Raw genomic sequence first — 22,777 nt, 5'->3', positions numbered from 1 at the left:
AACAGACTGCGTCCCGCCGGTATCACGCCCCGCTTCTGTCGCGCCCCGCTGCGCCGCGCGAACGCGGCGGCCCGCCGCGTCGCGCAAGGTCACATCAGTCGGATCGCACGTTAGGCAGCGAGCGGTGCGCCGCGTTCCCGCGCGGCCGCGCCGCGTTCGCGCGCGCGATGAGGGCGTGTTGAGAGCGTGAGGCCGGCGCGATCCGCGCGCGCCCTGTTTGAACAGGCATCACGCGGCGCTGCGTCGCGCCGGCTGTTTGGCCAGGCCTTAATGGTAATTACAACCCTTTGTTTCAGCCCTTATTAAGGACGAAGCCGGATTTATGGATGAGGAGGAGTGTGAGGACAGCACAGACGAGTGCGGCGTGAGCGAGGCAGCCATGCTGGCCGGCCTGTACGACGAGCACGTGGTCAAGGACGAGCTCGTGCTGGGGCCGGAGCGCCCGCACCGCCCCACAGTCGCCCCGGTGGTGAGAGGTGTGTTGATTGTTGTTTAACTGCTGTCGGAACTACTCCGCAAAGCTCCTCCCGACACACACATTCAAACTACCATAACACACTCACACACAAAAATACAGAGTCTATATTCTGATTTGCAGTGTATGAGTATTGATTTGTCTTCTTATTTTTGTTATTTGATGTTTATTTTTTTGACGATCATAATATGTATTCTTGTAAATTGATATATTGTAACAATTTATACATTTTATTATGTAATGCTATATTATGAAAAAATCAATATCAATCTAAATCTGTAAATATATTTTCTATTTTTCTACAATGACTTTTGTCATTAATCTCCAGCTGAATTCATTGAAAATTTCATTTTAGATGTATAGTTGATGTATGGGAATATGTTTAGATGGTACATATTGATAGTTCTAGCCAATAACAAAATATACTTTATTAAATTAAAGAAACTTATGTAACACCCTGCCACTGTTACATATTTATCAGGTTGGTATTTTGGATATTTGAGTATTATTTTGTCGTCTTACAGCGCCCACTCTTGTCTCCTCTGCTGTGGTGTCGGGTCGGCGCCGCTCGTGCTCGGTCAGGCTGGAGCGCCTGCTGGTGGACGCGGAGCGGCGCACCTGCCGGGTCGGGCGCCGCACATACAAGCTGCACGCCACCGAGCCCGCACCCACACCCCATGTCACCACCACCATCTATCAATGTCACCATTGCGGCAAACTGTTCAGGAGCAAGTCGGTTTTGAAGAAGCACGTACACACTCACTCGCCTTTACATAATTCGACCGTAGGGGATTATGGTTTAGAACGACATCAAATGCTACACAGTGACAAAAAACTGTATAAAAAGGCTCACATTATGCACTCTGGCGATAAGCCTTTCAGGTGTAAATACTGTGAATACGAGAGTAGTAGAAAATCAAATTTACGGACTCACCTGAAGAGTCACACAGACGAGAAGCCTTTCAGGTGTACACACTGTTCCTACAAGTGTAGAAGAAAAGCACAGTTACGGAAACACCTGATGATTCACGCAGACGAGAAGCATATCAGTTGTAGTCACTGTAGCTACAAGTGTAGAAGAAAAGGAGAGTTACAGAGTCACCTGATGACTCACACAGACGAGAAACCTTTCAGTTGTAGTCACTGTGGCTACAAGTGTAAAAGAAAAGCACAGTTACGGAAACACCTGATGACTCACACAGACGAGAAGCATATCAGTTGTAGTCACTGTAGTTACAAGTGTAAAAGAAAAGGAGAGTTACAGAGTCACCTGATGACTCACACAGACGAGAAGCCTTTCAGCTGTAGTCACTGTAGCTACAAGTGTAGAAGTAAAGCAAAGTTACAGCGTCACCTGATAACTCACACAGACGAGAAGCCTTTCAGTTGTATACACTGTGGCTACAAGTGTAGAAGAAAAGAACAGTTACGGTCTCACCTGATGAATCACACAGACGAGAAGCCTTTTAGGTGTACGCACTGTGTCTACAAGTGTAAAAGAAAAGCACAATTACAGGTTCACCTGATGACTCACACAGACGAGAAGCCTTTCAGTTGTAGTCTCTGTAGCTACAAGTGTAGAAGTAAAGCAGATTTACAGCGTCACCTGATGATTCACACAGACGAGAAGCCTTTCAGTTGTAGTCACTGTGGCTACAAGTGTAAAAGAAAAGCACAGTTACGGTCTCACCTGGTGAATCACACAGACGAGAAGCCTTTTAGGTGTACGCACTGTGCCTACAAGTGTAAAAGAAAAGCACAATTACAGGTTCACCTGATGACTCACACAGACGAGAAGCCTTTCCGTTGTAGCCACTGTGACCACAAGTTTAGATTAGCAGATTTACAGGCTCATGCGATGACACACGGACGAGAAGCTTTTCAGGTGCACTCAGTGACCACAAGTTAAGAACAAAAGCACCGTTACGGAAACACCTTATGACTCACACAAGCGAGAAGCATTTCAGGTGTACTCACTGTGCGTACAAGCGTAGTAGAAAATCAGGTGTAACACTGTGCCTACATGTGTAAAAGAAAAACAGAATTACGGACTCACCTGATGAGAAGCCTTTCATGTGTAGTGTAGCCGCTGTAGCCACAAGTGTAGAAGGAAATTTGGGTTACGGACTCACCTGTTGATTCACACTGGCGAAAAAACCTTTCAAGTGCAAGTACTGTGACCACAGGAGCCGTCGTAAATTCTATTCGTCGTGTTCCTATTAATGTATTACTACATGTACATTTTTTGTATCATTCTTACATTTTGTTTTCATTCGGCCATTAAATGCATTGAATTTATCAACTTAGTGTGTTGGCGCCTTTACATCCTTTTGGCCGCCGGACCTAGTTCGCAAAGACGCTCACTCACACGCCAGAGTAAATTTTAAGTAAATAACTAATAAAAAGTTTAGAGATTGCAAATAGTTATATCGATAAACTGAAATAAATGTCATATACTAAGAAAACGTGACCAAGGCGTCTAGTGCCCCAGGCTGGAAACGAACCAGCGTCCTCTGCTATCGCGGCAGGTGCCTAAGCCACTCGGCCACCGGGCCACAGCGGCATAGGTCAAATTTTCCAAGTATATGCACTTCTTACTGAAGGCTTATGGCGCCCCCTGGCCATCTCTAAGGTAGAACAGTATGGTTCAGACCTTCTAACTAGATCACTCATGTGATACCGAGCTAGCGAGAGAGATGGCGCTGCCATCAATACTAATGTATTTGAACAAATTAAATTATTTCAGAAAAATATTTTAATTTGTTTTTATCAAGTAGAAACACTACTATATAAATTATAAACTGAAATAAATGTCATATACTAAGAAAAAGTGACCAAGGCCTCTAGTGCCCCAGGCTGGAAACGAACCAGCGTCCTCTGCTATCGCGGCAGGTGCCTAAGCCACTCGGCCACCGGGCCACAGCGGCATAGGTCAAATTTTCCAAGTATATGCACTTCTTTTTTGAAGTCGGTTGAAAATGAAGCCACTTTATCGATAAGAAGTCATTGTCAATAGATAGGTTGGTACTCTAAAAACACTCGTTAAAAAGATATTTTAAACATTGACGATTGAATTGAATATGAATTTGTTTTTTCAATACCTAATTAACAGTTTTCTTCTTTTAACCTTTTCGACGCCGTGTCAAACACAAAAGCTGTCACTCGGACGCCACGTCAGCGAAGTGTCAAAACTGAAATTGAACTTTATGCATATGCACGTAGGTCTATGTTGCTCTGTGGTCTGTGGCCGATTAATCGGTCTTTGGCGTCCAAAAGGTTAATCTCTGTAATTTATTTTTCACGATAGGTACTTTACGACTCTTCGCTTTCCGCACAGACCTTAACGGCCTTAAACGGGTCTCTATTAGGGAATGCAATCTCGATCTCGCAATTTCGAGATCTCGCACGAATTTTCGAGATTAAATCTCGTTGACAGGAAATCTTGATTTTGGCAATCTCGGTCGAGATCTCGATTAATATTTTCGAGATCTCGAACGAGATTTAAAGATTGATCCGTGTGAATTACTTAGTTTTGAGTAATATTATTGTTTAGATTCATGTTGTTCAGTCAGTGCTATTGTATGCGGCCGGCTTTAGCTGATGATTAAAGCACTGTGCCGCGCTCTGTGCAGAAAAATCGGACGAACTTAACGTCACCCAGTCATAATTATTTATGAATTTTGCTCGCTTACCCTAAATTTTTTTATAAGTTGCTGAGTGCTTGTCAAAAATATCAACAGAGCATGTTACTCTGCTTATAATTTTGTATAATTAAAAATAATACATAACTACATATATATATTTTGTTTTATTTTAATAAAAGTAGTTTTTTTATTAAATGTTGATTAATTTGTTGTTTTTATCTTCAAAATAAAACATGACGTACTCTAAATATTATACGGAATTCTTAGAAATATTTGCTCAAAATAACACATTTTTAATTACTTTGTCAAATCTCGATCTCGTCGAGATTAATCTCGATCTCGAAAGTGTGACCGCCGAGATCTCGAAACACCCTATCTCGATTCAGATTTTTCGTGCGAGATCTCGAATCGCTAATCTTGGTGCGAGATTGCATTCCCTAGTCTCTATCGTTTCCCAAAGTTTCAAGTCATTATGTATTGTTTGCCCGCATTTTCGTTAGTCATATTTTATTTGGTTCAGAAACTCGTCACTTTTCAGTATTGCCATAAAACAAACCTTTTTTTTAACCTAACCTATCTATAGGATAACCTTACCAAATTCCTGGAAAGTTAACGGTTTCAGAATTATGACTAATGATAATCTGACAATCATTACATTATGACTTTCAATAATTATGGATCCGTTAATAAACACTCTAAATAATGCACATTTATTTATTTTCATTGTTATACATGTTTGTAAAATGATATCGTTTTATTTACAAATTTATTTGATACAATATAAATATTTACATTTACATATAATACAATTTATTCTATTTTATTTTATTTATCATAATTGTAAAATTATAGCTGCCTTTGAATGATTCAGTATGAAAATACCGTTAACTTATCGGTTTACCGGTAATTTCTATGCAATTTTTACCGGTTTGCATTCCCCAATAATCATCTACTTATAAAGACGATTCTAATGGGTCCTCATCGTAACCACAGAATAAATAGCAGTACCAGGTACAGAAGATTCACTCTAACGAAACGCGTCTATTACGACAGATATGACCGCTAGGTGGCGCAAGCGCGAGCAGGCCGTTCCGTAGCGGTGCGCGGCAACTACTATGGCTAGACACCAACATTGGTGTGGGCCGCATGTGCTTGTAGCGACGCGACGGGATCGAGTGAGCCGCGCCTGTCGTGCTAGAGCTTGCGACGCGGCCGGCGGTCCGGCGCGTGGTGCATCAGCTTGACGTGTGTACGGAGGTGTGGGCCCTGCTTGAACGAACTGTCGCATAGCGAACATTTGTATGGACGCTCGCCGGTGTGGACCTGCGAACAACGTATAATAAAAAAAACCGGCCAAGTGCGAGTCGGACTCGCACACGAAGGGTTCCGTACCATTAGGGCAAACCTTGGCTATTCGGTGATACGTAGTTATTCGGTGATAGTCGGTTTATTGTCTTTTAGCCGAGTTGCCCGGTAATTTTATTGCTTAAAACAATGTTTAAGAGATACCATGGATCTGACTAATGTGGTGTAATATGGGTTCAAGTAATATAATTACCAGGTAACGCGGCTACAAGACATTAAAACTGTTATCACCGGATAACTACGTATCACCGAATAGCCAAGGTTTGCCCTATCTATAGAAACAGTCACCCATCCAAGTACTGACCCCGCCCGACGTTGCTTAACTTCGGTCAAAGATCACGTTTGTTGTATGGGAGCCCCACTTAAATCTTTATTTTATTCTGTTTTTAGTATTTGTTGTTATAGCGGCAACAGAAATACATCATCTGTGAAAATTTCAACTGTGTAGCTATCACGGTTCGTGAGATACAGCCTGGTGACAGCGGAGTCTTAGTAATAGGGTCCCGTTTTACCCTTTGGGTACGGAACCTTAAAAACCGAAATAACTCACTCTATTTTTATTTAAACTTTATTGCGCAAAACACAAAAATAATGTACAATTGGCGGACTTAATTAGCCTAATGGCATTCTCTACCAGTCAACCATCGGGCCAAACAGCGACATGTAAAAATGGTGCAAGGAGAAAAGAGGAATTTATGTACATTTTTTTGTCAGTATTTAATATTAAAATATTAAGGTGGTAATAACCACAGAGAAATATCAGTAAAGAAAGAGTGGTAACTCCATACATCAGTTTTCTTATCAAAACGCGAGTTATTTCATAGTCGACATCTAACGTCAAGTAGTGGAACTATCAGTACCGCTACTTGACACCAGATGTCACAAGTTTCGCTACTAACGGAAAATGTACTACTAAAACAATTTACAACTAATATTATAAGAAGGAGTTGAAAATAGAGTTCCGGTTAATCCGGTGCAACTCAGCTGAAACGTCGGAATTTAAGGTATTAAGCATATATAATATATTAAGCATAAGCAACGAAACTATATCGCGGTATACCCGTTTGTGTGATAAAATATCGTATACACAACTTTGGGAACAAATCGAATTATTTTATTAAATATTTTGATTTGAGTTCACAGTTCACACTACTATATTTCTAGCAATTTCGACGTTTTAAAGAGTTTGTCGTTAAATCGAGTGACGTTATAAAGAGTTTACACTGTATCTAATACCTTTAAGCGAGCAATTCTTGTTTATTTATTTATATTATATATAAATTTGGGGGATCTCTGAAACGGTTCTAACGATTTCGATGAAATTTGCTATATATGGGGGTATTCGGGGGCGAAAAATCGATCTAGCTAGGTCTTTATCTCTGGGAAAACGCTACTTTTGGAGTTCTTATGTTTTCCGAGCAAAGCTTGGTCTCCCAGATATTTAAATTATAAACTGATATAGATGTCATATATTAAAGAAGAAGTGACGAAGCCCTCCAGTGGTGAAGGCCGGATTCGAACCGGCGTCTTTAGCAATCCGGGCTAACGCCTTGAACCCCTGGGCCACCCCGCCACATCTATATAAATAAATATTATAGGACATTCTTACACAGCTTGACTAAGTAGTCCCAGAGTAAGCTCAAGAAGGGCTTGTGTTGTGGGTACTCAGACAACGATGTATATAATATACAAATACATAGAAAACACCCAAGACTCAGGAACAAATATCTGTGCTCATCACACAAATAAATGCCCTTACCGGGATTCGAACCCAGGACCGCGGCTTCACAGGCAGGGTCACTACCCACTAGGCCAGACCAGTCGTCAGATATCAGTTTAAAATATCGTATGTCTTTTATTACCCGGCTGTGAAGTTGCAGCGCCACTTTCTGCTTGAAGGCCTTCGGGCATGCGGAGCACATGTACGGCCGCTCGTCGGAGTGAACCAGCTGGTGATTCTGTCCAAGATTATGTATGTATGTATGTATGTATGTTACCCGGCTGTGCAGTTGCAGCGCCACTTTCTGCTTGAAGGCCTTCGGGCATGCGGAGCACATGTACGGCCGCTCGTCGGAGTGAACCAGCTGGTGATTCTGTCCAAGATTATGTATGTATGTATGTATGCATGTTACCCGGCTGTGCAGTTGCAGCGCCACTTTCTGCTTGAAGGCCTTCGGGCACGCGGAGCACCCGTACGGCCGCTCCTCCGAGTGCACCAGCTGGTGATTCTGTCCAAGATTATGTATGTATGTATGTATGTTACCCGGCTGTGCAGTTACAGCGCCACTTTCTGCTTGAAGGCCTTCGGGCTTGCGGAGCACATGTACGGCCGCTCCTCCGAGTGCACCAGCTGGTGATTCTGTCCAGGATTATGTATGTATGTATGTATGTTACCCGGCTGTGCAGTTGCAGCGCCACTTTCTGCTTGAAGGCCTTCGGCATGCGGAGCACATGTACGGCCGCTCCTCCGATTGCACCAGCTGGTGATTCTGTCCAAGATTATGTATGTATGTATGTATGTTACCCGGCTGTGCAGTTGCAGCGCCACTTTCTGCTTGAAGGCCTTCGGGCATGCGGAGCACATGTACGGCCGCTCGTCGGAGTGGACCAGCTGGTGATTCTGTCCAAGATTATGTATGTATGTATGTATGTTACCCGGCTGTGCAGTTGCAGCGCCACTTTCTGCTTGAAGGCCTTCGGGCATACGGAGCACGTGTATGGCCGCTCCTCCGATTGCACCAGCTGGTGATTCTGCCCAAGATTATGTATGTATGTATGTATGTTACCCGGCTGTGCAGTTGCAGCGCCACTTTCTGCTTGAAGGCCTTCGGGCACGCGGAGCACATGTATGGCCGCTCGTCCGAGTGCACCAGCTGGTGATTCTGTCCAAGATTATTCAAACTTTAACATTTATTCAGGAAATAGGCCACAAGGCACTTTTACACGTCAACATTGAATACGGAGTATTACTGCAATGTTCTGCCGCCAGAGTGCAGGACTAATTTGTTTAGTATACCATACAGTAACTTATACATACTAGGCATAAAAACAGTTTTTTGACAAGTTTTCACTATGACATCGAAATCTCTTTATCTGCCTCTCTATCGATCGTATAAACAAGAGTGATAGAGAGGCAGAAACCGAACTTTCGACTGTCGTGTTTCACGGTAGGCCATGTGATTGACGTTGTGACGCATGATGTCATTGATGTTTGCTTACTGTATGTGCTAGTTGTGCCACCTACGCAGAGCTTTGCCTAATATTCCCTACTCGTATTTACATACAAGCAAAATAATAATAATAATACATCAACAATTATAAAATACAACTAACTGCAAGTACCAATGAAACGAACGTATCGTCGGGTGACAAGCAAAAGTCACTAACTTCTTCTTCTTCCTCGCGTTGTCCCGGCATTTTGCCACGGCTCATGGAAGCCTGGGGTCCGCTTGACAACTAATCCCATGATTCGACGTAGGCACTAGTTTTTACGAAAGCGACTGCCATCTGACCTTCCAACCCAGAGGGGAAACTAGGCCTAATTGGGATTAGTCCGGTTTCCTCACGATGTTTCCCTTCACCGAAAAGCGACTGGCAAATATCAAATGATATTTCGTACATAAGTTCCGAAAAACTCATTGGTACCAGCCGGGGTTTGATCCCGCTCTTACAGCTAGGCCACCAGCGCTTCTTTCAAAAGTCACTAACTAACACTATTGAAATTATTGGACAATAAACCATGTTACAAGTGTAATAAAGTGCATTGTTACTTTAATTTTGTGATAGTACTTAGTGACTTTTCCTTGTCACCCGACGGTATTACAATTACTTAGAGATGTATAAGATCTCTTAATGTCGAATTATATAAAAACTATAATGATAATATTTAAAAACCAATACATGGAAAAAAATAAAATCTAAAAATCTATCAATTAAATGACAAAACCAAACTTCTAAGTTGACGTAAAAAAAAGATATGGCCGGTTATGCCACAAAAAACGTATATTTCGACACTCTCAAGGGAATCAAAATTGATAGGGTACTTCCCGTTGACCTAGAGCTATGCAATTTGGCAAGTAATATCGTCTTACACTACAAATACAGGGGAAAATCTGATAGGATTCATACTTACTATGAGGGCCTGCGGCATTGTGAAGGACTTGGGGCACTGCGCGCACTTGTAGGGCCGCTCGCCCGTGTGGGACCGCTGGTGGTACACCAACGCTGCGTTCGACTACCAATAAACAAGTACATTTAATATAATCTGCGCGCACTTGTAGGGCCGCTCGCCCGTGTGGGAGCGCTGGTGGTACACCAACGCTGCGTTCGACTACCAATAAACAAGTACATTTAATATAATCTGCGCGCACTTGTAGGGCCGCTCGCCCGTGTGGGAGCGCTGGTGGTACACCAACGCTGCGTTCGACTACCAATAAACAAGTACATTTAATATAATCTGCGCGCACTTGTAGGGCCGCTCGCCCGTGTGGGAGCGCTGGTGGTACACCAACGCTGCGTTCGACTACCAATAAACAAGTACATTTAATATAATCTGCGCGCACTTGTAGGGCCGCTCGCCCGTGTGGGAGCGCTGGTGGTACACCAACGCTGCGTTCGACTACCAATAAACAAGTACATTTAATATAATCTGCGCGCACTTGTAGGGCCGCTCGCCCGTGTGGGAGCGCTGGTGGTACACCAACGCTGCGTTCGACTACCAATAAACAAGTACATTTAATATAATCTGCGCGCACTTGTAGGGCCGCTCGCCCGTGTGGGAGCGCTGGTGGTACACCAACGCTGCGTTCGACTACCAATAAACAAGTACATTTAATATAATCTGCGCGCACTTATAGGGCCGCTCGCCCGTGTGGGAGCGCTGGTGGTACACCAACGCTGCGTTCGACTACCAATAAACAAGTACATTTAATATAATCTGCGCGCACTTGTAGGGCCGCTCGCCCGTGTGGGAGCGCTGGTGGTACACCAACGCTGCGTTCGACTGCCAATAAACAAGTACATTTAATATAATCTGCGCGCACTTGTAGGGCCGCTCGCCCGTGTGGGAGCGTTGGTGGTACACCAACGCTGCGTTCGACTACCAACAATGAGAATTAGAAGATAGAGAGTTACTGTCATGGTAAATTATGTAGCTACAGTTCATTTACTGGCATCTTTCGACAGAAGATTAACACTGTTTGAACTCCATTTGACTTTGATCCTTATTCTTTCACTGATATGTGTTAACTTGTTAAATCTTATCGCTGTAAGCGATCTCTTCCAGATAACCTTAGGGTAGCAGGATATAAAGAACATTAAGTTAGGTGTAGTTTAAGTATATTCAGTATATACTACGAAAATTATATTTTCATCACACTCAAGGATATAACCATATGTATGGAAGTAAAGTAGAGAGAGAGGTATATATCTTGTTGATCTCACCTCGCACGCCTTGCCGCACACCTCGCACATGGCCTCCTTGCGCTTGGGCGGGTCGCTGTGAGTGCGCCGCGCTCACTGGTCGCGCGACTTGCGCTAACCATATGTAAGGAACTATGGAAGTAAAGTAGAGAGAGAGGTATATATTTTGTTGATCTCACCTCGCACGCCTTGCCGCACACCTCGCACATGGCCTCCTTGCGCTTGGGCGGGTCGCTGTGAGTGCGCCGCGCTCGCTGGTCGCGCGACTTGCGCTAACCATATGTAAGGAACTATGGAAGTAAAGTAGAGAGAGAGGTATATATTTTGTTGATCGCACCTCGCACGCCTTGCCGCTCACCTCGCACATGGCCTCCTTGCGCTTGGGCGGGTCGCTGTGAGTGCGCCGCGCTCGCTGGTCGCGCGACTTGCGCTAACCATATGTAAGGAACTATGGAAGTAAAGTAGAGAGAGGTATATATCTTGTTGATCTCACCTCGCACGCCTTCCCGCACACCTCGCACATGGCCTCCTTGCGCTTGGGCGGGTCGCTGTGAGTGCGCCGCGCTCACTGGTCGCGCGACTTGCGCTAACCATATGTAAGGAACTATGGAAGTAAAGTAGAGAGAGAGGTATATATCTTGTTGATCTCACCTCGCACGCCTTGCCGCAGACCTCGCACATGGCCTCCTTGCGCTTGGGCGGGTCGCTGTGAGTGCGCCGCGCTCATTGGTCGCGCGACTTGCGCTAACCATATGTAAGGAACTATGGAAGTAAAGTAGAGAGAGAGGTATATATCTTGTTGATCTCACCTCGCACGCCTTGCCGCACACCTCGCACATGGCCTCCTTGCGCTTGGGCGGGTCGCTGTGAGTGCGCCGCGCTCATTGGTCGCGCGACTTGCGCTAACCATATGTAAGGAACTATGGAAGTAAAGTAGAGAGAGAGGTATATATCTTGTTGATCTCACCTCGCACGCCTTCCCGCACACCTCGCACATGGCCTCCTTGCGCTTGGGCGGGTCGCTGTGAGTGCGCCGCGCTCATTGGTCGCGCGACTTGCGCTAACCATATGTAAGGAACTATGGAAGTAAAGTAGAGAGAGGTATATATCTTGTTGATCTCACCTCGCACGCCTTGCCGCACACCTCGCACATGGCCTCCTTGCGCTTGGGCGGGTCGCTGTGAGTGCGCCGCGCTCGCTGGTCGCGCGACTTGCGCTAACCATATGTAAGGAACTATGGAAGTAAAGTAGAGAGAGGTATATATCTTGTTGATCTCACCTCGCACGCCTTCCCGCACACCTCGCACATGGCCTCCTTGCGCTTGGGCGGGTCGCTGTGAGTGCGCCGCGCTCGCTGGTCGCGCGACTTGCGCTAACCATATGTAAGGAACTATGGAAGTAAAGTAGAGAGAGGTATATATCTTGTTGATCTCACCTCGCACGCCTTCCCGCACACCTCGCACATGGCCTCCTTGCGCTTGGGCGGGTCGCTGTGAGTGCGCCGCGCTCGCTGGTCGCGCGACTTGCGCCAGCGCACGTTGAGGTGCACGCGCTGGTGGTGCACTTCGTACGATTTAGAGCTGGCGAATGTTTTGTCACACTGCGATAATATACAAGCTTTAATTATTTTACTAGCGTTTATTGAACTGCAATGTACACACACACACACACACACACACACACACACACACACACACACACACACACACACACACACACACACACTCACACTCACACACACACACACACACACACACACACACACACACACACACACACACACACACACACACACACACACACACACACACACACACACACACACACACACATGTTGGAAAGTGTCTTCGTAAACTTAAAGAATCTTGTTTTATAGGTAACTGCATAAACGCACGTGGAACAAGTTTAAATGTTTGAATAAATATACAGTTTTTGTTCGCGTGCGTGATGCCGTCACATTCGTTTCGACCTTGCTGCTAACCAGACTAAATTTGTATCAGTGCCTAATCCTCGACAATATACTCTTCATATGGACTCATCATAGTTTCCTTTACGCCAGATTTAACAGGTCATGGGCCTGCGCGTTTTCAATAAAAATCAAAACGGATTTCGAGCGTAAAAAGCGAAAATAGTTAATACGGTTGCCGGCAGTAATGGCGTCCAGTACAAGTTCCTCATATCCACTCGTGATGGAAAAACTAAAAGGAATGGAAAACTATTCATCGTGGAAATTTATGATGAAGATGGTGTTAGTTCATGAAGATCTTTGGGATTTTGTGGAAAAAGAGGTTGACAATAAAAAACCGGAAGATGTGAAAAAGGGCCAGAAAGCGCTCGCACGCATTGCATTGTCCGTGCAATCGACGGCCTTTGTACACATAAGGAACGTGACCTCGGCACACAAAGCATGGACGAGTCTTCAGAAAGCATATGAAGATAAGGGATTATGTCGGAGACTAGGCCTGTTGCGAACTTTGTTTAGCACAAAGTTAACGGATTGTCAGAGTATGGAGAAATACATAAACAAGATCACGGATGTCGCACAACAACTGCAGGATATTGGTGCTGGGTTGGAGGATGACTTTGTTGCGGTCATCATGCTGAGCGGACTTCCTGAGGACTACGACCCGCTAATCATGGCTATTGAGAACTCGTCAACTGCCAAATTATCTAGCGAAGTTGTATCGGCGAAGCTGCTACAGGAGAGGATGCGACGTGAGGACAGCAAGCGCGACGGAGACGGAGTTACGGCTCTGGCGGCCGCGAGAAAGCTGCCCAGGTGTTATGTATGTAAGAGGACCGGACATTTCAAGAAAGATTGTCCGATGTTGAACAAAAAGAAAAGTAGCAAAGAAACGTCGTCGGCAAAGGCTCTACTCACGGCGCTGTCGGTGAACGTGGAAAGTGATCTTTGGTACGTGGACAGTGGATCGGCGAGTCATCTTTGTCGAGATGTGAACATGATGAGTGACATGAAGTCAGAGAAATCGTTGCAAGTGACTGTAGCTAACGGAGACAAACTATTTACGGCCGGACGAGGTAATGTTCAAGTGGAACAACGTAATGGCACTGTAAAGACTATAAGTGATGTGTATTATGTACCTAATTTAGTAGCTAACTTATTGTCGGTAAGCGCCATGGCAAAGAAAGGCTTTAAGATAGTATTCGAATCCGATAGTTGCGAAATATTAGATAATGGGGTTATTGCAGCGACAGCTACTTTGAAAAATGATGTTTATGTCCTTGACACTGTGGGGGCGTGTTCTAATGTTCCTTTACAGAACAAACAGATGGCCAATGCAGCAGTGGAGGAGAAGCGTGCGGTTTCTAGCGACGAAACTGTATCTGTAGCTTCAGAGAAGGTTTGGCATCGTCGTCTATCGCATCTTAACAGAAGAAGCATGGAACTTTTGAAAAAAGGTATGGCTTCTGGTATATCATATGATAGTAGAGATTTTGAAACGTGTGTAGCGTGTGTACAAGGTAAGGCAAGTAGGGTCCCCTTTCCTAAGAAATCTCACAACAGGGCTAAAGAGGTCCTGGGTTTAGTACATACAGACGTCTGTGGGCCGCTACCATCTCCCTCATTCAGCGGTGCAAGGTATTTCTTGCTTTTCATAGATGACTATTCTAGAAAGACGTTTGTGTACTTTTTAACTAAAAAAGGTGAAGTATTTGATAGGTTCAAAGAATTTAAGGCTTTAGTGGAGAACCAGACAGGTAAAAAGATAAAATCGCTACGTAGCGACAACGGAGGAGAATACACCAGTTCTGCTTTTCAGGCGTATCTCAAGAGCAATGGCATCGTGCATCAAACCACTGTTCCTGGCTCCGCTGCTCAGAACGGGGTCGCAGAACGCGCGAACAGGACTGTGATGCAGGCTGCAAGATGCATGCTGCAAGATGCGGGCCTAAGCAACGAATTCTGGGCGGAGGCTGTTAACACGGCCGTCTACGTCAAAAACCGCTGTCCTACGAAAGCTGTACTGGGGAGCACTCCTGAGGAAAAGTGGAGTGGCAAAAAGGTATCTCTAAGTCATTTACGTATCTTTGGTGCTGTGGCTTATGCGATGACTTTGAAGCGTTCAAAATTAGATCCGAAATGCAAAAAGTACATTTTTGTTGGGTATTGTGAGCATACAAAGGGTTATAGACTCTTGGACCCGGAACAACCAACAAAATGCATCAAAGCCAGGGATGTAACCTTCTTAGAAAATACGTTCATTAAAAAAGTATCAAGTGATGACATTGACAATGTCATTGAGTCAATTGAAATATTTCCACAAATTGAAAATAATGGAAATAAAAATGTTGTAATCGAATTGTCGAACCCATCCTCTGTACAACCAGAGATATCGGTAGTGAGCGGTACGTCTGATGATGCCAATTTGACACAAAATTCTCAGAGTACGAGCGATCGAACGAGTACGATCACAATAAATGGTTCGTCTAGCTCTAGTGAATGTGATGATCCGGCCGATGCAACTTATATTCCAGAGGAGGAGAGTACGGATACTTCGGAATATGACAGTTCATCGGGTTCACCACATTTTGGATTCCTAGCGGGCACGTGCGATCCAGATGCTCCACGGACTGTACGAGAAGCACTGAGTGGTCCAGATGCTGACAATTGGAGGGAAGCAATGTCTTGTGAGTACAACTCATTTATTAAGAACGAGTGTTGGACACTGACAGATCGACGAGAGCCACAAAAACCTGTCAAATGCAAGTGGGTGTTCAAAGTGAAACGTGGATTGAACGGTGAACTACTCAAATATAGGGCACGCCTGGTAGCTAAAGGCTTCACGCAGCAATATGGAATAGACTATGAGGAGACGTATTCACCAGTTGTCAGATACTCCACTATACGTACTTTGTTAGCCTTGGCGGTTGAGTACGGTATGAAGATTGAACATCTTGATGTAAAAACAGCATTTCTCAACGGTGACTTGAAGGAAACTGTGTTCATGGAACAACCGGAAGGCTTTATAGTTAAAGGCCAAGAAAGTAAGGTCTACAAATTAAATAAAGCTATTTACGGGTTGAAACAAGCCTCAAAGGCATGGTACGAGAAGATTGATCATGTTCTATGCAGTAAGTTGAAGTTCAATAAGTCATCATCTGAGCCTTGTGTTTATTTTCAGCGACTGAAGGGGTCGTTTATAATTATTGCTCTGTACGTTGATGATATAATATTGTTTTCGACAGGTGATGAACGTGATAAGCTAGATGTCAAAGTCAAATTAATGAAGGAATTTGATATGACAGATCTAGGGCCAGCTCATCAGGTGTTAGGTATGAGATTGTGTAGAGATGAAAACAAAATTACTCTCGATCAATCGAGTTATATCGCGATGGTGCTGAAGAAATATAAAATGGAAGAGTGTAAGTGTTCGCCTACTCCCATGGAAACTGGACTTAAGTTACCTAGGGGCCATCAAAGGGATGACACCTATGATTATAGAGGTCTTGTAGGTTCTCTTATGTATATTGCTATCTGTACCCGACCAGACATCGCATACGCAGTTAGCTACTTGAGTCAATTTAATGAATCATTTACAGAGACCCACTGGAAAGCAGCCAAAAGAGTCCTGCGCTACTTGAAAGGTACCTTGGATCTCCGTTTGACTTTTAAGAAAGGCAAGAAGCAGCTGGATATCACCGGATATGCGGATGCAGACTGGGGCAGTGACGACGTAGACCGCCGGTCGTACACGGGCTATGTTTTTAAAATAGGTGAGTCAGTAGTTACTTGGGAAAGTCGCAAGCAAAAAACAGTTAGCCTTAGCTCTACCGAAGCCGAATACTACTCTTTGTCTAATTCTTGTAAAGAGGGTTTGTTTATTAGTACATTTCTGAAAGAAATTATAAATAAAGAAATTGTACCGACAATTTTCAATGACAATCAGTCAGCACTAAAATTGTGTAGGAGCTCTTTACATCATGCTAGGACCAAACATATCGATATACGGCATCATTTTATTAGAGAACTTGTAAATAGTAATAAGATTACTATTGAGTATCTAAATACTAATGATATGTTGGCAGATATACTGACGAAAGCGTTGTGTAAAGTTAAACACAGTAAGTTTGTGAGACAGCTCACATTACTGTCATAGGTAATATTTTTTACATTTAACTATGTATTCTATGTAATAATTGTGTACTTAATGTAATTACCATCATGGTTATTTGTTGGTTTAGTCAAACATGATAGTGATTACATGAAATTAAAAGACTTGTTTATTTTAAAAACATTTATTGAATAACAATTCATAATGTGAATAACTGAACTTTGTTAATAAGGTGTAGCGAAAGTTCAGTGCATATGTTTTTGTTAATTTAATGTTATAGTGAAGTGTAAGTCACTATTTAAGTTTTGTGTTTGTGTGTTTAAACAAGATTGCTTTGGTTTAAGGGCCAGTGTTGGAAAGTGTCTTCGTAAACTTAAAGAATCTTGTTTCATAGGTAACTGCATAAACGCACGTGGAACAAGTTTAAATGTTTGAATAAATATACAGCTTTTGTTCGCGTGCGTGATGCCGTCACATTCGTTTCGACCTTGCTGCTAACCAGACTAAATTTGTATCAGTGCCTAATTCCTCGACAATATACTCTTCATATGGACTCATCATAGTTTCCTTTACGCCAGATTTAACAGGTCATGGGCCTGCGCGTTTTCAATAAAAATCAAAACGGATTTCGAGCGTAAAAAGCGAAAATAGTTAATACGGTTGCCGGCAGTAATGGCGTCCAGTACAAGTTCCTCATCTCCACTCGTGATGGAAAAACTAAAAGGAATGGAAAACTATTCATCGTGGAAATTTATGATGAAGATGGTGCTAGTTCATGAAGATCTTTGGGATTTTGTGGAAAAAGAGGTTGACGATAAAAAACCGGAAGATGTGAAAAAGGGCCAGAAAGCGCTCGCACGCATTGCATTGTCCGTGCAATCGACGGCCTTTGTACACATAAGGAACGTGACCTCGGCACACAAAGCATGGACGAGTCTTCAGAAAGCATATGAAGATAAGGGATTATGTCGGAGACTAGGCCTGTTGCGAACTTTGTTTAGCACAAAGTTAACGGATTGTCAGAGTATGGAGAAAATACATAAACAAAATCACGGATGTCGCACAACAACTTCAGGATATTGGTGCTGGGTTGGAGGATGACTTTGTTGCGGTCATCATGCTGAGCGGACTTCCTGAGGACTACGACCCGCTAATCATGGCTATTGAGAACTCGTCAACTGCCAAATTATCTAGCGAAGTTGTATCGGCGAAGCTGCTACAGGAAAGGATGCGACGTGACGACAGCAAGCGCGACGGAGACGGAGTTACGGCTCTGGCGGCCGCGAGAAAGCTGCCCAGGTGTTATGTATGTAAGAGGACCGGACATTTCAAGAAAGATTGTCCGATGTTGAACAAAAAGAAAAGTAGCAAAGAAACGTCGTCGGCAAAGGCTCTACTCACGGCGCTGTCGGTGAACGTGGAAAGTGATCTTTGGTACGTGGACAGTGGATCGGCGAGTCATCTTTGTCGAGATGTGAACATGATGAGTGACATGAAGTCAGAGAAATCGTTGCAAGTGACTGTAGCTAACGGAGATAAACTATTTACGGCCGGGCGAGGTAATGTTCAAGTGGAACAACGTAATGGCACTGTAAAGACTATAAGTGATGTGTATTATGTACCTAATTTAGTAGCTAACTTATTGTCGGTAAGCGCCATGGCAAAGAAAGGCTTTAAGATAGTATTCGAATCCGATTGTTGCGAAATATTAGATAATGGGGTTATTGCAGCGACAGCTACTTTGAAAAATGATGTTTATGTCCTTGACACTGTGGGGGCGCGTTCTAATGTTCCTTTACAGAACAAACAGATGGCCAATGCAGCAGTGGAGGAGAAGCGTGCGGTTACTAGCGACGGAACTGTATCTGTAGCTTCAGAGAAGGTTTGGCATCGTCGTCTATCGCATCTCAACAGAAGAAGCATGGAACTTTTGAAAAAAGGTATGGCTTCTGGTATATCATATGATAGTAGAGATTTTGAAACGTGTGTAGCGTGTGTACAAGGTAAGGCAAGTAGGGTCCCCTTTCCTAAGATATCTCACAACAGGGCTAAAGAGGTCCTGGGTTTAGTACATACAGACGTCTGTGGGCCGCTACCATCTCCCTCATTCAGCGGTGCAAGGTATTTCTTGCTTTTCATAGATGACTATTCTAGAAAGACGTTTGTGTACTTTTTAACTAAGAAAGGTGAAGTATTTGATAGGTTCAAAGAGTTTAAGGCTTTAGTGGAGAACCAGACAGGTAAAAAGATAAAATCGCTACGTAGCGACAACGGAGGAGAATACACCAGTTCTGCTTTTCAGGCGTATCTCAAGAGCAATGGCATCGTGCATCAAACCACTGTTCCTGGCTCCGCTGCTCAGAACGGGGTCGCAGAACGCGCGAACAGGACTGTGATGCAGGCTGCAAGATGCATGCTGCAAGATGCGGGACTAAGCAACGAATTCTGGGCGGAGGCTGTTAACACGGCCGTCTACGTCAAAAACCGCTGTCCTACGAAAGCTGTACTGGGGAGCACTCCTGAAGAAAAGTGGAGTGGCAAAAAGGTATCTCTAAGTCATTTACGTATCTTTGGTTCTGTGGCTTATGCGATGACTTTGAAGCGTTCGAAATTAGATCCGAAATGCAAAAAGTACATTTTTGTTGGGTATTGTGAGCATACAAAGGGTTATAGACTCTTGGACCCGGAACAACCAACAAAATGCATCAAAGCCAGGGATGTAACCTTCTTAGAAAATACGTTCATTAAAAATGTATCAAATGATGACATTGACAATGTCATTGATTCAATTGAAATATTTCCACAAATTGAAAATAATGGAAATAAAAATGTTGTAATCGAATTGTCGATCCCAACTTCTGTACAACCAGCGATATCGGTAGTGAGCGGTACGTCTGATGATGCCAATTTAACACAAAATTCTCAGAGTACGAGCGATCGAACGAGTACGATCACAATAAATGATTCGTCTAGCTCTAGTGAATGTGATGATCCGGCCGATGCAACTTATATTCCAGAGGAGGAGAGTACGGATACTTCGGAATATGACAGTTCATCGGGTTCACCACATTTTGGATTCCTAGCGGGCACGTGCGATCCAGATGCTCCACGGACTGTACGAGAAGCACTGAGTGGTCCAGATGCTGACAATTGGAGGGAAGCAATGTCTTGTGAGTACAACTCATTTATTAAGAACGAGTGTTGGACACTGACAGATCGACGAGAGTCACAAAAACCTGTCAAATGCAAGTGGGTGTTCAAAGTGAAACGTGGATTGAACGGTGAACTACTCAAATATAGGGCACGCCTGGTAGCTAAAGGCTTCACGCAGCAATATGGAATAGACTATGAGGAGACGTATTCACCGGTTGTCAGATACTCCACTATACGTACTTTGTTAGCCTTGGCGGTTGAGTACGGTATGAAGATTGAACATCTTGATGTAAAAACAGCATTTCTCAACGGTGACTTGAAGGAAACTGTGTTCATGGAACAACCGGAAGGCTTTATAGTTAAAGGTCAAGAAAGTAAGGTCTACAAATTAAATAAAGCTATTTACGGGTTGAAACAAGCCTCAAAGGCATGGTACGAGACGATTGATCATGTTCTATGCAGTAAGTTGAAGTTCAATAAGTCATCATCTGAGCCTTGTGTTTATTTTCAGCGACTGAAGGGGTCGTTTATAATTATTGCTCTGTATGTTGATGATATAATATTGTTTTCGACAGGTGATGAACGTGATAAGCTAGATGTCAAAGTCAAATTAATGAAGGAATTTGATATGACAGATCTAGGGCCAGCTCATCAGGTGTTAGGTATGAGATTGTGTAGAGATGAAAACAAAATTACTCTCGATCAATCGAGTTATATCGCGATGGTGCTGAAGAAATATAAAATGGAAGAGTGTAAGTGTTCGCCTACTCCCATGGAAACTGGACTTAAGTTACCTAGGGGCAATCAAAGAGATGATACCTATGATTATAGAGGTCTTGTAGGTTCTCTTATGTATATTGCTATCTGTACCCGACCAGACATCGCATACGCAGTTAGCTACTTGAGTCAATTTAATGAATCATTTACAGAGACCCACTGGAAAGCAGCCAAAAGAGTCCTGCGCTACTTGAAAGGTACCTTGGATCTCCGTTTGACTTTTAAGAAAGGCAAGAAGCAGCTGGATATCACCGGATATGCGGATGCAGACTGGGGCAGTGACGACGTAGACCGCCGGTCGTACACGGGCTATGTTTTTAAAATAGGTGAGTCAGTAGTTACTTGGGAAAGTCGCAAGCAAAAAACAGTTAGCCTTAGCTCTACCGAAGCCGAATACTACTCTTTGTCTAATTCTTGTAAAGAGGGTTTGTTTATTAGTACATTTCTGAAACAAATTATAAATAAAGAAATTGTACCGACAATTTTCAATGACAATCAGTCAGCGCTAAAATTGTGTAGGAGCTCTTTACATCATGCTAGGACCAAACATATCGATATACGGCATCATTTTATTAGAGAACTTGTAAATAGTAATAAGATTACTATTGAGTATCTAAATACTAATGATATGTTGGCAGATATACTGACGAAAGCGTTGTGTAAAGTTAAACACAGTAAGTTTGTGAGACAGCTCACATTACTGTCATAGGTAAATACAAATAATTGTGTAATTACCATCATGGTTATTTGTTGGTTTAGTCAAACATGATAGTGATTACATGAAATTAAAAGACTTGTTTATTTTATAAACATTTATTGAATAACAATTCATAATGTGAATAACTGAACTTTGTTAATAAGGTGTAGCGAAAGTTCAGTGCATATGTTTTTGTTAATTTAATGTTATAGTGAAGTGTAAGTCACTATTTAAGTTTTGTGTTTGTGTGTTTAAACAAGATTGCTTTGGTTTAAGGGCCAGTGTTGGAAAGTGTCTTCGTAAACTTAAAGAATCTTGTTTTATAGGTAACTGCATAAACGCACGTGGAACAAGTTTAAATGTTTGAATAAATATACAGCTTTTGTTCGCGTGCGTGATGCCGTCACATTCGTTTCGACCTTGCTGCTAACCAGACTAAATTTGTATCAGTGCCTAATCCTCGACAATATACTCTTCATATGGACTCATCATAGTTTCCTTTACGCCAGATTTAACAGGTTATGGGCCCAGCACGCTTCCACTGCGCTAGTGCTGCTTCCACACACACACACACACACACACACACACGCACACACACACACACACACACAGACACAGACACACACAGACACACACAGACACACACACACACACACACACACACACGCACACACACACACACACACACACACGCACACACACACACACACACACACACACACACACACACACACACACACACACACACACACACACACACAAGTGGCTTATAGTTACATATCTCTTTTCTGTTTAAGTTAATTCATGGTTCCTGTTACGTTAATTTAAATGTAAATCTAATTTTAACTTCTATTTTGTTTCTTTTAACTGTTGTTTTGGTATTGTAGTGAAAACTTCTTTAGCGGCGCTGGGCACTTTTTGAGGTGGGGAAAAAATGATAAACTCGAGACAGCGTAACGCGATCACGTGACCGTAACGTTTAGATGGCCACTCATTTAGATGGCATTTAAATCAATAAAGAAAAACTCAATGACATTACATGAAAAAGGTTCTAATCTTGTACGGGTTGAAATACGAGGATCTCACAGTTACATTCTAACTTTATATCACTCAAATATAATTCAATAAAGCTACATCTTGATGAAATCGCTAATAAAAGTGAACTCTAGTA

The 22,777-nt window shown here is 43.2% G+C and overlaps 2 protein-coding genes and 1 non-coding gene across 3 annotated transcripts in view; 1 reads left to right on the top strand and 2 right to left on the bottom strand.

The window, feature by feature from the left end:
* The first annotated feature begins 312 nt into the window (after positions 1 to 312).
* LOC134802197 (gastrula zinc finger protein XlCGF57.1-like) lies at positions 313 to 2,473 on the top strand. Its single transcript, XM_063774791.1, has 2 exons — positions 313 to 476; positions 1,000 to 2,473. Exons 1-2 carry the CDS (start codon positions 323 to 325, stop codon positions 2,382 to 2,384), a joined length of 1,539 nt encoding a protein of 512 aa, XP_063630861.1. The 5' UTR covers positions 313 to 322; the 3' UTR covers positions 2,385 to 2,473.
* A 2,796-nt stretch (positions 2,474 to 5,269) lies between these two features.
* The window catches only part of LOC134802069 (zinc finger protein 271-like), a 30,659-nt gene continuing 13,151 nt past the window's right edge, over positions 5,270 to 22,777 (bottom strand). Inside the window, exons 10-17 of the mRNA XM_063774662.1 lie at positions 12,297 to 12,505; positions 12,185 to 12,239; positions 12,029 to 12,121; positions 11,557 to 11,611; positions 11,399 to 11,469; positions 9,617 to 9,718; positions 8,271 to 8,366; positions 5,270 to 5,442 (exon numbers count right to left, since the gene is read on the bottom strand). Of these exons, the coding sequence (XP_063630732.1) occupies positions 5,314 to 5,442; positions 8,271 to 8,366; positions 9,617 to 9,718; positions 11,399 to 11,469; positions 11,557 to 11,611; positions 12,029 to 12,121; positions 12,185 to 12,239; positions 12,297 to 12,505 (810 nt within the window). The 3' untranslated portion in view covers positions 5,270 to 5,313. The remainder of the gene's footprint in view (positions 5,443 to 8,270; positions 8,367 to 9,616; positions 9,719 to 11,398; positions 11,470 to 11,556; positions 11,612 to 12,028; positions 12,122 to 12,184; positions 12,240 to 12,296; positions 12,506 to 22,777) is intronic.
* Trnas-gga (transfer RNA serine (anticodon GGA)) lies at positions 6,985 to 7,057 on the bottom strand. The gene has a single exon. It is a non-coding gene; the product is annotated as a tRNA-Ser (tRNA).

Source organism: Cydia splendana, chromosome 24 (genome assembly GCF_910591565.1).
Source record: "Cydia splendana chromosome 24, ilCydSple1.2, whole genome shotgun sequence".
In the NCBI taxonomy this organism is placed as follows: Eukaryota; Metazoa; Arthropoda; class Insecta; order Lepidoptera; family Tortricidae; genus Cydia; species Cydia splendana.
Note: the sequence above shows the minus strand (reverse complement) of the source record. Positions and strands in the feature narration are given on the sequence as shown.